Source organism: Lonchura striata, chromosome 12 (genome assembly GCF_050655825.1).
Source record: "Lonchura striata isolate lonStrDom1 chromosome 12, ASM5065582v1, whole genome shotgun sequence".
Classification (NCBI taxonomy): Eukaryota; Metazoa; Chordata; class Aves; order Passeriformes; family Estrildidae; genus Lonchura; species Lonchura striata.
This window is the reverse complement of record NC_140714.1, coordinates 19,366,754-19,382,344: the sequence shown is the minus strand read 5'-3', so window position 1 is coordinate 19,382,344 and position 15,591 is coordinate 19,366,754. Positions and strand designations below refer to the sequence as shown.

General features: G+C 40.2%; 2 protein-coding genes across 2 annotated transcripts in view; one reads left to right on the top strand and one right to left on the bottom strand.

Annotated features, from left to right (window-relative positions):
• The window catches only part of TIMP4 (TIMP metallopeptidase inhibitor 4), a 50,041-nt gene extending 38,707 nt beyond the window's left edge, over positions 1-11,334 (top strand). Inside the window, exon 5 of the mRNA XM_085590770.1 lies at positions 510-11,334. Within this exon, the coding sequence (XP_085446896.1) occupies positions 510-659 (150 nt within the window). The 3' untranslated portion in view covers positions 660-11,334. The remainder of the gene's footprint in view (positions 1-509) is intronic.
• SYN2 (synapsin II) overlaps positions 1-15,591 on the bottom strand; it is a 164,511-nt gene that overhangs the window by 88,865 nt on the left and 60,055 nt on the right. The window contains exons 2-4 of the mRNA XM_021530459.3: positions 14,088-14,145; positions 11,517-11,608; positions 6,347-6,503 (exon numbers count right to left, since the gene is read on the bottom strand). Coding sequence (XP_021386134.1) covers positions 6,347-6,503; positions 11,517-11,608; positions 14,088-14,145 — 307 coding nt within the window. The remainder of the gene's footprint in view (positions 1-6,346; positions 6,504-11,516; positions 11,609-14,087; positions 14,146-15,591) is intronic.

The window sequence follows — 15,591 nt, the reverse complement described above, 5'->3', positions numbered from 1 at the left end:
CTGAAGTACATCTCAGTGCTCCTGACATTCATCATGGTGGCAGACATTAAATCTGAGTGTCCCTAAATGTCTTCCCTAGCTGAGCTGCATCCAGGTTGCAGGTCAGCATTCTTCAGCCATGACCTTTAGGAAAATCCCTTCTGGCATATAAAAAAGAGCAATAACCAGCCAAATTCTATCCCATTGCTCAGCATTATTGTACAAATCTGACTTTTGCTAGCGAGCACAGGATTTTCTTACAGTGAATAAACATTTAGAATTTCTTTTTTTAAACCCAGCATGGAGTAGCACTGAAAATCTTCCAGATTTACAGCAAATAGGTTTTCAAAGTGCCTGTCTTCTTGCACACATTCATTTTGTTTGTTGTTTGCTCTCCAGAAGATGCTTTGACACAAAATTGAATCTCCTCTGTGTGGTTGTGTCTCCCATTAGCATAGCTTCAATAATTTGTGTCAACAGGAAGCTGGAAGGAACAGAGCTCATCTCTTTTTTTCTTCTCCTCCCTGCAGAGTCCCGACAAATGTCCTGCCAGTGCTCCAGTCTGTTGCTCAAGATTTTTAAAGTATAACTGGGAGTGGAAAAATGACAAGAGACCAACTTGGAGCAGCAACACAGAGGAGAAAACAAGGTGGGGAAGAGCACTAGAAAGCATCAAATAGCAAGAAAAGGCAGTTAATACAGACTTTCCAAGAAAGCAAGGTAAAAATAGAGAAGTTAAATGTCCAGTTAGAGCAGAAACATGAAGACAGAGAAGTAGAAAAGTATCTGCAAAAGAAATGCAAAGCAGAACATGGCACATGAAGTCACAGAGTTGTGTAAGCCTGGCAAGAGGAGTAAAACAAGGAAAATATCAACAAACTTGCAATAAAGTGTTTGGCTGTCTGCTCCCAAAATGAAGGAAAAGAAACAAACAACAACTGTGAGATTTCCAATACTACCAGGTTTGACCAAAAAAAAGCCATACCCATCCTTCCCTTGCAATAGCTGTGGCTGAGCAAGGAGATCAATTTTGGCATAACCAAATGTTCTGTGGAACTTCTCTAACATTTAAAAGCTTCATTTAATTTATATATTTGCATAACAATAAATTCCTACAATGGGGCAGAGTGGAACCGCTGAAGATGTTTCAGCACAAATGAGCTCCCCGCTGGAGCTCTGTGTGAAGAACACCAGGACCTTTCAGCTCTCTTCACACACTCCCAGGTAGCTCTGCCTGCCTCTCTGCCAGCTCTGGCCCAGAAAACTGTTCCCCTGTCCCTGGAGTGCTGGAGCAGAGTGCCAGGAGTGCACTTGGATGGGGCCAAGCTGCTCAGCACCAGCGCCCATCCCTGCATCAGCTGCTCTCCCAGCCTGGGACAGCCCTGCCCAAGCTCAGCTCACCTGGGCTTCCCAAATCCTTCTGGAAGTCCCTCCACTCCCTCTTTCCTAAGTACAGACCCTTCCACCACCCTAGGAGCTGCCAGTGAGGGTCACAGTGCCCAGTGAGGGGGGTTGTGCCCTCTCCTTCTGCAGAGTGAATGTGTGATTGAGGCATCAGCAGAGCCTTGAAGCCTCCACAGCACCCTGCAGCCTCCCAGGAGAACAGATGTGCAGCCAGCTGCAGGGGCTGGGATGCTTTTCCTCTGCACTAAAGCAAGCAGAACTGCTTCCTTTACAGATCCTGAATTAGCATAGAACTGGACTGATTTTGTGAGGGTTTTCAGTTGAGTACAGCTGCTGTGCACAAGTGCAGCAGTTCTGGAGTCTCTGCAGGCCTGGAAGGTTTCTCACTGTCAGAAAGAACCTGGAAATATCAGCCCAGTCCCTGTAATGCCTGTAATTATCACACCACAGCCAGGCTGAGCTGAAATAAAACCCAACCCGTTCTTCTGTCTAGAACAGCCTTGGACATTGAACCTTGCAGCCCCTGACAATTAAATCAGAGTTTGCCTGTTTGGTGTCATTCAACTCCACTGCCTGACTCCACTTATCAGCAAGCTGCTGGACACAGTGGGGTGGGCAAGGAATAAACTGGGGTGTTCAAAAAATACTGCACCCCTATCACAAATATTTACAACTGAAGCTAAAATCCAGCAGGGTTCAATTGAAAGAAACCCTTCAGCAGGCAAGTTTCACATCAATCATTACAAGAATCATGCAAATGGATGCATGCAGGAAGAATTAAATTTTTTTTTTTAATTCAACACAGGACACCGGAAAATCATGTTTTGTATTTTTTGATACATGCCATTTTGTTGGATTTTCTAAATATTATTTCCCAAGTCTAAATAATTGGATTTTACCTAATGCTGTAAACTCTGCTATCATCACCACATTTTGCAGTTCCTTCTGGCCTTCACACATCTCCATAGAACCACAGACTCATTGGGGCTGGAAAAGCCTCTAGGATCACCAAGACCAGGAACTAACCATGAACTTCTAAGTTCACCATTCACCTTTGCCCTTAAGTTCCACATCCACGTGGAACTTAAATCTTAAATCCCTCCAGGGACAATGGCATCATGTGCTATGAGAAAGTTTGCATAAAGCTCCTAAGCCTCAGTTAAGGGAAGCCTCCCTTATTTCCTGAATTACATTCTCTAAAAGAAAACAGATATCAAATATTATCAATTTAAATTATATCAAATATTAACTTTGGATAATTAATGATGCTCTTTTTTTCCCTCTTTACTTTTTCTTTTCATAAATGCTTTACAGCAGGATCTGTACCCCATTAAACATGAGTAAAACTGTGAGGTGAACTGGGAATCCTACAAGAACAGAGGATGTTTTTGCCTCACCTTAACTCTGTGTAGCTGTAAATTGAACCAGGTAAAATTCTAGTCTTGTTTGATGGGGTTATTTCATGCCCAAGACAATTCCCTTGCAACATGACCCTGTGCTGAGACTTTCTAATTTCTTAATAATAACTATTCAAGGAGGGCACGAACCTTAAAATGGTTCCTCTATAGTTCTGGATGAGCTCAGCAATAAAGAACTCAGCCTTTATTTATAAAAGCCATGCTTTTCCCCCAGCTTTCTGACATTCTTGCTAGCATTTAAGTGAAATCCATCTCGAGCCAGGGCCATCAATATTCCATGAGCTAAGTGCTAAGTGTTATCACAGAAGTGAAATAACTCAAATGCTGTGACCACCCCACAGAATGAACACGTTTCAGAGCACCAACATCTCACCACACACACTCATTCCAACATTTCCTTCCACCTGGCTGCTCACAACCCAGCTTCTAACAGGGCTGTGCAGTGCTCTGAACTTCTGCTGTGCATTTGGAGGAGCTGTGCATGCCCTGACTCTGGGGAATACAAGCCTTAAGTCCTGCTTTCAGTACATTCCTGGCCATTATCCCACCACACCCCACCTTTCAATAATACACCTCGGATCAAAAACAGATTTGTTCACTGTCTATTGGCAAGTGCACAGAAAACCAGACTACAAAAAGAGCTTTCCTGCATTAAGGGCAGGTGCTGCAGTTTGTGGCACAGAGTGTGAATCTGCCCTCAGAGCTGAAAAGATGTTCTACATCTGGAGCTGTGTGCTCCTAGAACACCAAACATCTGACACGGTGAAGAGCATTCATTTAAAACCCAAAGGCTTTCTCTGTTGAGTTCTAACTCTCATTTTATTTGAGAGCCCTTTTATAACCAGTCTCACCTCGCTGACTTCCCCTCCTAGCAGATCTACACTACTCCCAATTTTCCTCTGATATAAGGAAGATTTTCCTGTTCCCATGTTCCCATGAAATTATTGAGTTGCCCACAGCTAACTCAATAATTTCCCATCCTTTTAAGTCCCATTCCATTGCACACCCCCTTTTCTTCCCCTGCTGTTATCAAAGTTGCAATTCCCTTCTGCCACTCCACAGTTTACCTGCAGGAAAGTCAATCTATTTCTCATGAATTAATAAAGATTGTTACTTATGGCTTTTTGTAGCATTCTGCTTCACCATTTTCCATGGGGCTTTTGCACTTGAAAAGTTTGTAGAGAGAACTTCCACACAAATATCAGGGCACTGGTGTTGGCAAAGGGATAATGCAGGAAGAAATCCCTGCCATGCTCTGAAGAGGGGGTTAATTGATGCCAAATCCAAGCATGTCCATTGCCATGGAGGGGCACAGAGGCTTTTACCCTTCATTTTAGCAGGCAGTAGCAGACTGAGGAGTTCATTCCCAGGCATCCCCAACAATTTTCAGTGGGGACTTCACCCAGGCAGGGAGCACACACCAGATTGGTCCAACCAAACAAGGCAGACAATGATGTTGGCAAAACCAACGGTGCCTGGATTCTGCTGCAACGTCTGAGCATCCATGAAGTTGGCTGAGTTAAGGGATTATTACCCCTCAGGATATCTATTCTGGAATGGCTTTACAGAAGCAAGGAATATCCTGAGTAGGAAGGGACCCACAAGGGGCATTGAAGTCCAACTCCTGACCCCACACAGAGCATCCCAAAAATTCCCCATGAATTCTTCCACTCTTTTCCTCTCCCAAATCTGATTAAGATTTCATGCTGCTCTGGGATATACACAGTGGTGTCTACATCTCCCAGCACCACCACCAACACGTGGCAGGATATTCAAGTTTAAAGCCGAATAAAGCCCCTGGTGTTTGTACAATTATTTCTGTGCTCACACTAAAAGGCCTCACTCCTCACTAGACCCACCCCAAAGGCAGAGATAAAGTGATAATGACACAGATATGGCAGTCTGTAAGGAGGAATTATTCCTTTACTTTTTATTGCATGTAAATGCTACTGGCTTTGCCTCCCCACCCAGCTTTATTGCATCCAGTGAATCAAAGCACTGGGAAATGCCACACAGCTGGAAAATGTGGTGCACTAAAATAATGAATTCAGCAATGTACAGTGTGTACTGGGAAGTTGTAAATGCTCTATCAATTATTTATTCCACCCCTGCAGCAGTTTACTGCAGCATAAAAGGATAATAAAAAGAGCTGCAAGAGGTATAAGTTAAAAACTACTGACAATTGCTTGGAGAAATTTTCTTAGTAAGTATTAAAAATTAACATCTTCAAGGCAATAAAAAGTATTTTAGTAAAACTTCCTCGCAGTGTGAAAAATATTGACAACTGTTCTTTTCTTACCCAGATACCAGAGGAAAAAATGAAGTTTTGGCTATTTATAAGAAGTGGGATTTTTTAAAGTTGTTTTAGCTGTTGGACAATGGAACTGTAGGAGCAGGGACTGCACCGTGGATCAGCCCCTTTTACAGCAGCACATTTTAACTTGTTGCTGCTAATGTTTAGTTCTTCATGAACCAAAAAGATCACCAAAATTCCACCTCCATTTCTACAAAACTTGTCAAGAAAAACAGCATTGCTTTTCCACTGAAACTAGCAAGGATCAGTGGCTCTCCAGGATACCTCAGTGCTCCAGGGGTAACTGAAAGGACCAGCCCCTACCGCAGAGGCCCAGGGTTATGAAAAGGGCTTTCAAATGAGGAAACGAGTCCCTTCAGATTGCCCTGCTAAAGCATAGCCCCAAAAATTTCACAGGAATGAGGAAAACACTGGCTAGAGCCTGTTCAAATTATGTTCAAAGCCACAAATATGAGAAATATTCTCAGCTTGCTTTTCCCAGACAAATTGTGAATAAACACTCTTTCCTCACTCGAGGAAGCGCGTTAGCAGTGGGGAGGCTTGCCGTTGGGTGCCTCACTTATTTCTCTATTTGTACTACAAAGATTTCTCCTCTCTGTCTCCACACTGGCTCTTTGGAAAAAAAATTTATTGAAATATCTTAGTTTGGTTTTTAATCCTTCCACTGTTTCACTGCTCAGTGAGGTGAGTTTGATAATCAGCGTTCATGAAGGCGAGTGAAACACACAATGCAGCAGCTGAAATGCCAGGCCCAAGAAATTTCCAGGATCAGTGATATAGCTTTTATGTTTTTAAATCCAGTTTATTATTTAGCTTTTATGTTTTTCAGATCCTGTACTGCATTAGGGTATAACTTTAATACTCCATACAGAGTGTTAGTTACTGTCTTCAGGTTTTATTCACACAACAATTCCTCTCTGGGCCTGAGTCTCAAGGGCACCTCACTGCCTCAAGCCCCAAAAAGTACAAACAGAAGTGAGCTGGGGGGAGTAGACTGGGGGTAAATGACTTTATTTCCTGCAGCTGGAATTGGAGCATTAACCCCTGACATGGAAATGGCCCAAACTGAAAATTGTGTGAAAAACTGGTGCCCATCGCCCACCTTGGGTGCAGCCCCTGGAGGCTGTGGCTGCCAGGCTGTGCCTGCTGAAGGCTTTAATAAATCCCCACGTTATTCTCTCCCCTCGCCTGGCTCTGCTCTGGGGCCCTGCAAGGCAGCAGCAGCACTCACCACCCAGGGCTTGTCGCAGAAGTTGTAGATGGACTCGAGGGAGTTGACGCTGGGGATGCCGGCGTACTGCATGCCGATGATCAAGTTGCGGAAATCCTCGTTCTCCGCCATGCTGTAGGAGTGCTGCCGCACCAGCACGAAGTCGGGCCGGAACGACCTGCCAAAAAACACCACGGTGATGAAAATCCACCAGCAAACTGGCTCTCCTTCAACGGCAAAACAGGCAGAGAGGGGAAAATGGCTGCGGGGGAGGAGGGAAGGGCTGGAAGAGCATGCAAAGCAAAGGGAAATTATAAATGGTGGAAAGAGCCACGATGGCTCTATGAAAAACGCTCAAGCCAAAGGGAAGTGGTGTAAGATGGAAAGAAACATGATGGCTTCATGAAAAACACTCAGACCAGAGGGAAAAAATGGAAAGATGGCATCATTAAAAAAACTCAAACCAAAGGGAAATGATAAAAGATTGAAAGATCCATGATGGCTTCATGAAAAACACTCAGACCAAAGGGAAAAATTGAAAGAGCCATGATGGCTTCATGAAAAACACTCAGACCAAAGGGAAAAAATGGAAAGAGCCATGATGGCTTCATGAAAAACACTCAAACCAAAGGAAAAAAAATGAAAGATGGCATGATGAAAAATATTCAAACCAAAGAAAATTTATAAAAGGTGGAAAGAGGCATGTTGGCTTTGTGCAAAACACTCAAACCAAAGGGAAAAAATTGAAAGATAGCATAATGAAAAATATTCAAACCAGAAGGAAATTATAAAAGATGGAAAGAGCCATGATGGCTTCATGAAAAATATTCAAACCTAAGGGAAAAGACAAAAGATGGAAAGAGCCATGATGGCTTCATTAAAAACACTCAGACCAAAGGGAAAAAATAGAAAGAGCCATGATGGCTTCATGAAAAATATTCAAACCTAAGGGAAAAGACAAAAGATGGAAAGAGCCATGATGGCTTCATTAAAAACACTCAGACCAAAGGGAAAAAATTGAAGGAGCCATGATGGTTCTGTGAAAAACATTAAACCAAAGGGAAATGACAAAAGATGGAAAGAGCCATGATGGCTTTGTGAAAAATACTCAAATCAAAGGGAAAAATGTAAGGGGACATGATGGCTTTGTGAAAAACACTCAAATCAAAGGGAAAAAATGTAAGGGGACATGATGGCTTTGTGAAAAACACTCACACCAAAGGGAAATTTTAAAAGATGAAAAGAGCCATGGTGGCTTCATGGAAATCTGCAGCACTCTTAATCTGTTCAGCATCCCCTCAATAATGGGCTTCTATTAAGAGGAGAGAGAAATTGCCATAGATTTCAGGTTGTTTTCTTGATGACAGATAAATCTCATATATAACCTCTAGGTATGTCCTTAGTTTGTGTTCTCCATTTTCTGAGCAGTGACAAGCAAAACTAAAGCAGGCAAGTCGAAGGGCTCTGCCACAAACTTGGGCTTTTAGGGAACAGGTTTTTTTCCACAATTATTGTCAGGCTATGTAAAGGACAGAAGGGATGAAGCAGCCACATTGCTGGCAAATTGAATCAGACCATAATGGAGAGAATCACAACTGAACCTTTGATCAAGAGACTTGTCAGAATTAATTTTTTTACTTACAGCTACATTTCCCCCTTTTCTCTCTGGCATCTGACTAGCATTTCCCCTGCTGCTTCCTGTGGTTTCCTCCTATCACCCTGCACCTTTGCCAACAATCTGACACCATCTTCACCTTACTCCAACCCTGAGATTTGTTACTGGAGAAGGTTATGGAAAACAGAAAACATAAACCAACAAGACAAAGCCTTCAGAACAGGGGCAATTCACTCTTAAATTTGACTGTTGAAAGAGTCTTTTCTGCATTCCAGTTTTATAGGGGGAAAAAGCCCTGACTAGCTTAAAAATGTCAACTTCCTAAAAGAGGTATAACTGCAGGGTAAATTAAATTAGCATAGTAAATTGATGAAATTATTTACATGCCTTGAATAAATGCAAGCTATTTACTGGAGTGAGACACTCTGAAGATCACAAAATTATTCCAAATTCTCACTCTGGTAGAACAAAAACAACAAAACAATTAAAACCCATGTTAAAATTGTTTTAGCAGTTCGGAGATCCCAGCTTGGATGCAGCAGTCCAAGTTGATTAGCTGGATTCTTGAGTTTCAAATTGCAGGATCATAGAAGTGTTTGGGTTGGAAGAGAGCTTTTAAAGCTCATTTTCTTTCCTAGTGGAAGGCAGGGACTCCTTCCACTGTCTCAGGGAGCTCCAGGCCCTGTCCAACCTGGCCTTGGACACTGCCAGAGATGGGGCAACCACAGCAACCTATGCCAGTGTTTTACCACTGCCACTGTAAAAATAAACAAAAACCCCAAACCTGCCCGATTTGGCAAAAGTAACATTAAGGATTTGCTGTCAAGAGTTGTTGAAATGGCACTGAGGCTCAGTGAGCAAAGCCTGTAAAGAAATTCTTGCCTTTAAACAGGTTTCCTGAAAAATATCTGCAGCACAGCTCTGAGATGCTGTGATCTAGGTTTCATGGGGCTGCTGAGAATTTGGAACATGCATATCCAATTTACTGGCCCAGACAGAATGTAATACTTAATGCCTTTATTGCTGGTATCAATGAAGGCATGGGACTGTTTTTGGGTTAAGAATTATTTATTGTTCAGATAAATGTTAGTTTTAGAGGTTGTGAGATTTATGAGAATAAGTAGCTGGTTATAGTTTAAGAATAATTACAAGGTTTTTTGTCATAAGGTAATATATAATTTTTTAACTTAATAGATAAGGTTTGCTATAAAGTTTATTTTTATTTAATTTTGTTGTACTGTATTTTTGTTTAAAAAGTTTTTGTTATATTTTATATATATGTTTCTATTATAATTTTTAAACTTTTAGCTTATTCTGTATGGCCACACTCTTATATTTTAAACTCTTCATATTTTATTAATATAGTTTTTCACTTGAGGTATATTTTTTCTTACAATTATGGAAACAAGTGTATTATTTTTTGTTTAATATTTGTGTATTTTATTTTTATATTAATTTAAGCCTTTCTGAGGTTGTAGATCAAACCCTTCAGTGTCTGTAGAAGTTTCTGTTTTTCCAATTCCCACATGCCTTCATTAAAATTGCAGATCCTCAGTGAAAGAAAGAGGAAACTTTTGTTTATTAAAATAAGGAGGATAACACATCCCAGACAGCATTGTGGCTTCAAATAAAAGAACATAAAGTGTCCTCTCAAAGACCAATTTAATTAAACAATTGGGGAATGGAGGGAATGTACTTTTTAAAAATTAAAAATAAGGAAATACAGTTTGCTTTGCAAAAGCTCCTCAAAGGAATGTGATACATTCCCATAATTGTTCTAGGTCTGTAATTAATGCTGGATGGAGTGACTGCATACAGAAGAAGGCCAGGAGGAAAATTTTAATTGTGGCTCAAGCATCAAGATCCAAAAATCTCAGCATTATGTTGCAGAAAATATAATTTTTCGTGCTATGATTTTTATTCACAAAAAACAAACAAGTCAATGCCTGTTAAATATTGCTTTCTTCCTAAACGAAACCAAACCAGCAAAATTTTGTCATTGAAATTTCTATGATTTTGCTAACTAATAATTTGCTCATAAATCTGTGATACAAGGTCACTTTGGGCCTCAAATGGATAGCAAATATCTCCAATTATCACAAACACAGAGAAAGCTCTCCCATCCTGCCTGCACCTCCCTCTCACACCACAAGCCACATCCCCAGGTGTCTCACACCAGATTTGAGGGAAAATTATCAGCTTCAGGTACTTCTAGTTGGGTAAATAAATCACCCATAAAACGATAATATTGTTATCTCATTCTCAGTTATCTGATGGCACAAGGGTCTGGTTTTTTCAAGCAGCATTTTTACCAAGTTTTCTTATGACCTGCAAATCTTTGGAGATGTTATTTTCTGGAGGTTCCCAGCCCTCATTTTCTCCTGACATGTTTTGATAGTAACTTGGCCTTGATACTTTTTAAAACACTTTTTGGAATAGTACAGAAAAGCCACTAGGGAGCAGCCATCCAGATTTCTTGGCTCTAAAACTTCCATCATTGGGTAAAAAGTTCCACCAACCCTAAGAAAAATCAAATCTCTTACTCTTCTAAGGAAATAATCTTGTGGGTTTGGCACAAGATCATTGTTTTTGTATTAAACTGCAATATTTTTAAAACATGCCAAAGATTAAAGAATTGGAATTTTGAAGCATAAACTTATTTTTAATGTTTTTCCTGGAGATTTTTGTTGGTTTTTTGTTTTGTTTTGTTTTCTGTTTGTATGTTTGTTTGGTTTTTACGTGAATGAATAGACATATTCAAATCTTTTATTGGGAGATATGTTCTGCAAACCATGAAGATCCAGGACATACTTGTGTGGCTCTGCATTTAAGTTCAATTTTTCAGCCAAACTACTGTTACTCTTCACTTACACATAAATGCACCAGCCAAAATAGGAGCAATTCTCACAATTTAAATTTAAAAATTGATATAATTTTGCTAATAATTTTGCCAATATAATAATTTTGATGATATAACTTTTCTAACACTTCCTTAATTTTTTCCTCTGCCCTGTTTTCTCCCGTCACATTTACGAGGCTGTTGATGACCTCACTGAAAAAACCCAAAGTTAAATTTACCCTGCCTTCGTTGGCATCATCCTTTTTAGACAAAATAGCTGTTGGGAAATCTGAGGTGTTTAAACCAAAATGTTTCAAACAGGCTGGAATATTCCAGGAACTGCCCTGAGAGTGTATTATGACTTGGTCTGTTTCAATAGAAAATATTCCATGTTGGAAATAAATTCTGCTATTCTGGGAAAGTCTGGCAGGTACAAAATCACCAAATTTGGGTCCTTCTGTAGCAAACATAAAACCCAAATCAATAACCCCAACTCTCAACCATGTATTCTTTATTCTGGACTTCCTACCCTTAATAAATCCATTTCCCCCATGATTACAGTGTCAAGATGTGTCCTCCTTGTCACAGAAAGGTTGTAACAAATCAGGTATTTTATTTTCTACTCTCCCTGAGGGGTATCACTCAAAATCCACAAACAAAAAGTACTCAGCACCTTTCCCATCCACACACGATGACATTTATTGCTTTTTGCTGATAGTCCATTGAGTTATTCTTACCTGACAACTTTTGTGCCATTTCGAATTACTTGGATATCAACTGCATAATTGCCGTCAGCATGGGCTATCAAGTTGATTTCTGAAAATTCTGCCTATGAAGAAAAGACTCCCATTAGTCAGTCTGGTTTATTTCACATTTATTTTCCAAGTCCCGTATTTTCAGCATTAGGGCCTGAAGTGCTGACAATCTACATTTGAAATAAAATCAGCACCAAGAGGGCACTGATCCAGCACTATTTGTCAAGTATGACGCATCACATTTCAAAAGGTTTTAATCCAAAGAGAGCAAAAGGTAAAAAAATATTGTGAAAATGGGTTGTGGGGCAGTAGCAAGTGGATTTATTCCTCCATGTCTGCATAGCAATGTAGGGATTATATTTTTGCTTTATACAATGTTATCAAAGAGATTAATACAGGCAAAACATTGACATAAAGTTTTGAAGAAAATAGTACAAAAGCAGAATTAAAATAACATTTTCTTATAGAATTTAGGGTCTCCTCATGCTGCTCACCCCTTTTGATTTTCTTTATGTGCATTTACTCTTTTTTTAAAATGATCTGGCGGTAATGAGCAATTGTCTCACAAAATTCTCAATTAAAGTGTTTTTTCAAAAGTCTTCTCACCCTGGAAATGGGGAATTTAAAGGGAGCTGCTCCCATACTCTGAATCTGCAGTGATTTGAAAGGAAAGAACAGGATGTGTTACATTTATCCCCAGCCTTTCACCAGCTTAGTCTCTCAAGGCACTTCACAATAACATCACCCAGCAGAAGAATTGAAATGCAGCCAGCTGTCTCCTGGTGGATAAATAAAAGTGTCTCTGCTGTCCCGGGGAAAGCACAGAATAGAGAATGTCACAAACCTCGGTAGTCTGCTCCTGAAAAATGGAATTATTGCAAGTGTTCCTCGGGCAGACCTGGGAGCATTTCCCAGCCTGGCGCTCAGGGAAGGGAGGCTGAGCTGTTCCTCCCACTGCTGCAGCTCAGCACTGCAGTCAGGCCCTGTTCCATTAATCCCAGACACCCTCACAGCTCCTGGGATCACCGGGATCACATCACTCCCGAGCTGATTGCAAATGGGGAGAGAATGCGATATTTGTGTAGGCAATGAGATATTTGTGTAGGCACTGCAAATGTCAGACTCAGTCAATCGACTCCGAGACTGAGAACAGGTATCTCCAATTAATAAATCATTTTAGAAGCTTAGTGTGTGATAGAAGACATTGTATGTTGAGAAAGGCAGTGTAAAAATGAAATAATTACTGTTACAATAAATGGTATTAGCAGCAGCACACTGCAGTAGTTGTTATTTGTATGCTGATGAGCAACAAAAGGATTTGTGTGGCTCAGAAACTTGCAGTGTCTCTCTGATTAAAGTTGTAGCAGCACAGGAGAGGAATTCAAGGTTTACCCTGAGTTTTGCTCCTGTTAAAGAGATGGGGTGTGCTGTCATCTGCCTGCTCTGGTCTAGGTGGGAATGGACAAATCAGTTGTCTTCATTTTCCTGCCTCTCCAAGACCCCTGGCAAAGCTTTCCATGTTCCCAAGCCAAGGGCAGCAGATATTCAGTGGTGTAAGGAGTGGATGCTGTACCATTAGGGTGAATTTAGATCAGCTGGACACACACAGTTACTGATAATTTTCCCTCACTGTTTGAAAATCCAGTGACAAAGCAACTCAAGGACTGATGCTTCGTACAGCAGCATCTATTTGAGGAATTCAAGATTCAAAAGCAGTGAAAAGACTTCTTTAAATCTCTAGTTTCAGCTTAAATAAAATAGCTATAATTACAGTACACCCTAAATTTTATCTCCACGCCTATTCCTATTTATTATGGACTTTTTTTAAACCCCCACAAGCTAGCACTGCACCCAGAGCACATTTATATTCCTGAGTGGGGAATTAGTGATACAGAACTGCCACATGTAATTCATGGAGTGTCTGGGAACTTCACAGTCTCTAAGCAACAACCCCTGAATACAAGATGTTTTTCATGCTGTGAAAATTATGGTCAAAATCCCCTCAGAAGAGCCCACTCTGAGTGCCAAAAAAGGGCTGTTGTGGTTTAACCCCAGCTGGCAGCTCAGCCCCATACCCATTCCCACCCAGAGGGTGAAAGTGGGAAAACTTTATAACTTTTTACCCACCAGAAGGGTAAAAGTGAGAAAACCGTGGGTTGGGATAAAGAGAATTCAAGAGCTAAAGCTAAAAAGCTAAAGCCAAAGCTGTGAGTGGAAACACAGGAGACCAAATCCCCCAGCAGCTCCAGGGCGGAAATTAACTCTGCCCCTGCCCAGACCATCAAATTTCCTTAACTGTCAGGGATTTGGGGTACAGAGATGGTGAATTTTTCTGTATGAATGCACAGAGAATCATGCAATCCTTTAGGTTGGAAAAGCCCTCTCAGATAATCTCCATTATCATTAATCCAGGGCCACCACCAAAGCATGTCCCCAAGTGCCACATCCACACAGCTTTTAAATGCCTCCAGGGAGGGATTACATACATGGATTAAATAAATGTGTTTCTAGAAATGCACAGATATAAAATAACATTCAGGCTAAGTCTGTTACCTGCTCCACCTTTATGTCATACTCTCCATGGACCTTTTTTCCACGAAAAGCCTTGGCCCTGCAGGAAAAAAAGGAAAGAAAATCAAGGTATATATCTGATATATCTGTAATCAGTGTCTATAGAAAACTTCCTGTATTGCTTTCAATGTCCTGGAAACACACAAATATACTAATTAAATCTACCTGCTGCACGTGCACAATTCCCCTTCTTTGCCACCTCTGTATTCTTCTTCCCACAATATTTTGTAATAAAAAGCACAATGCGACTTACAACACTGAAGTGAAAATGCACTGAAATGATGAAACTCAGAAGTATACATTTCACAGATGTTAAACAATATAAAAGGAGTCCTATTAAACAGGTACAACCTTGCTCTCAAAGTCAACAATGGCAGTGGAAATTCATTGCCCTGTGAACAGCTTCCTAACAACCACTCACATTCATCTTTATCCACGTAGCTCATTTAAAAAACTGGTTTATTTGGAATGTTGTGCTTAGAAACTTTATATTGTTTTTAAAGTGTCAGAGTACTGGAGACTGCTGTTGTCATATATTTGAGTGTCTGGTTGGTCTCCTAATCAGTTTTCCTTTCTTTAGACTAACTTGATATGAAATAATTAATGTGAAGGAGAGTTTGTGAGCAATTTTTATGCATCAGGATTGCTGGGACAGAACTGAATCCACTGATCCAGGCCTTACAAACAGACATTCCTCCAGGAATCCATGCCTTGTATCCTTCAGGCTGAATTTATCTGCTTTGGACTAAAGGAGAATTCCAACTCTTTGAAAAGATAAAGAAAAAAAAAGATAAATCTGTTATTAAAAAGAAATTATACTGACACTCTGATGTTGTTGAAGGAATATGGGATCAGCCTCTCTGCATTTTCTTTGCTCAAGCCAAAGCTTAGAGTACTTTCCCTGCTTTTTTCTTGTACAAGGAAAATTTGTTGCACAACTCAAAACCTGAACACCAGAGAACATCACCTCCAGTGTCAAAGAACAGCAGCTTTGTGCATGTGCAACATCTAACAAAATGCTGTTGTATTACCTGAAATCTACCTCACCAATGAAAGCAATAGCAATACATATATTAATCATTTATTTCCACTGTGGTCTAGAAGAATTTCACCCCTGGTTACAATAGTGGATAAACAACATTTCTTAATAATCAAATGTAAACACTGCCTTGGGGAGCATTTCATAAGGAATAAGGATATTTCTTAAGGATATTTCTTAAGAATATGGATAATGGATGGTATAAGTGTTTATACTAAAATCACACACTAAAATATTTCCCAACCATTAATTATTTATAAACATGAAGCTGGGAAGAAGAAAATAAGGAAGAAAGAATTTGTATTATTTTTTTAACTGTATTGTTGCAATAAATACACAAGAAAGATGAAGTTTAAAATCCATTGTTGTGTTCTAAGAGATGCACACTCAGCTTAGTGTTACCAAATATTTATGCCCATACTAAAAGTAGAAGTTAAATATAGACAT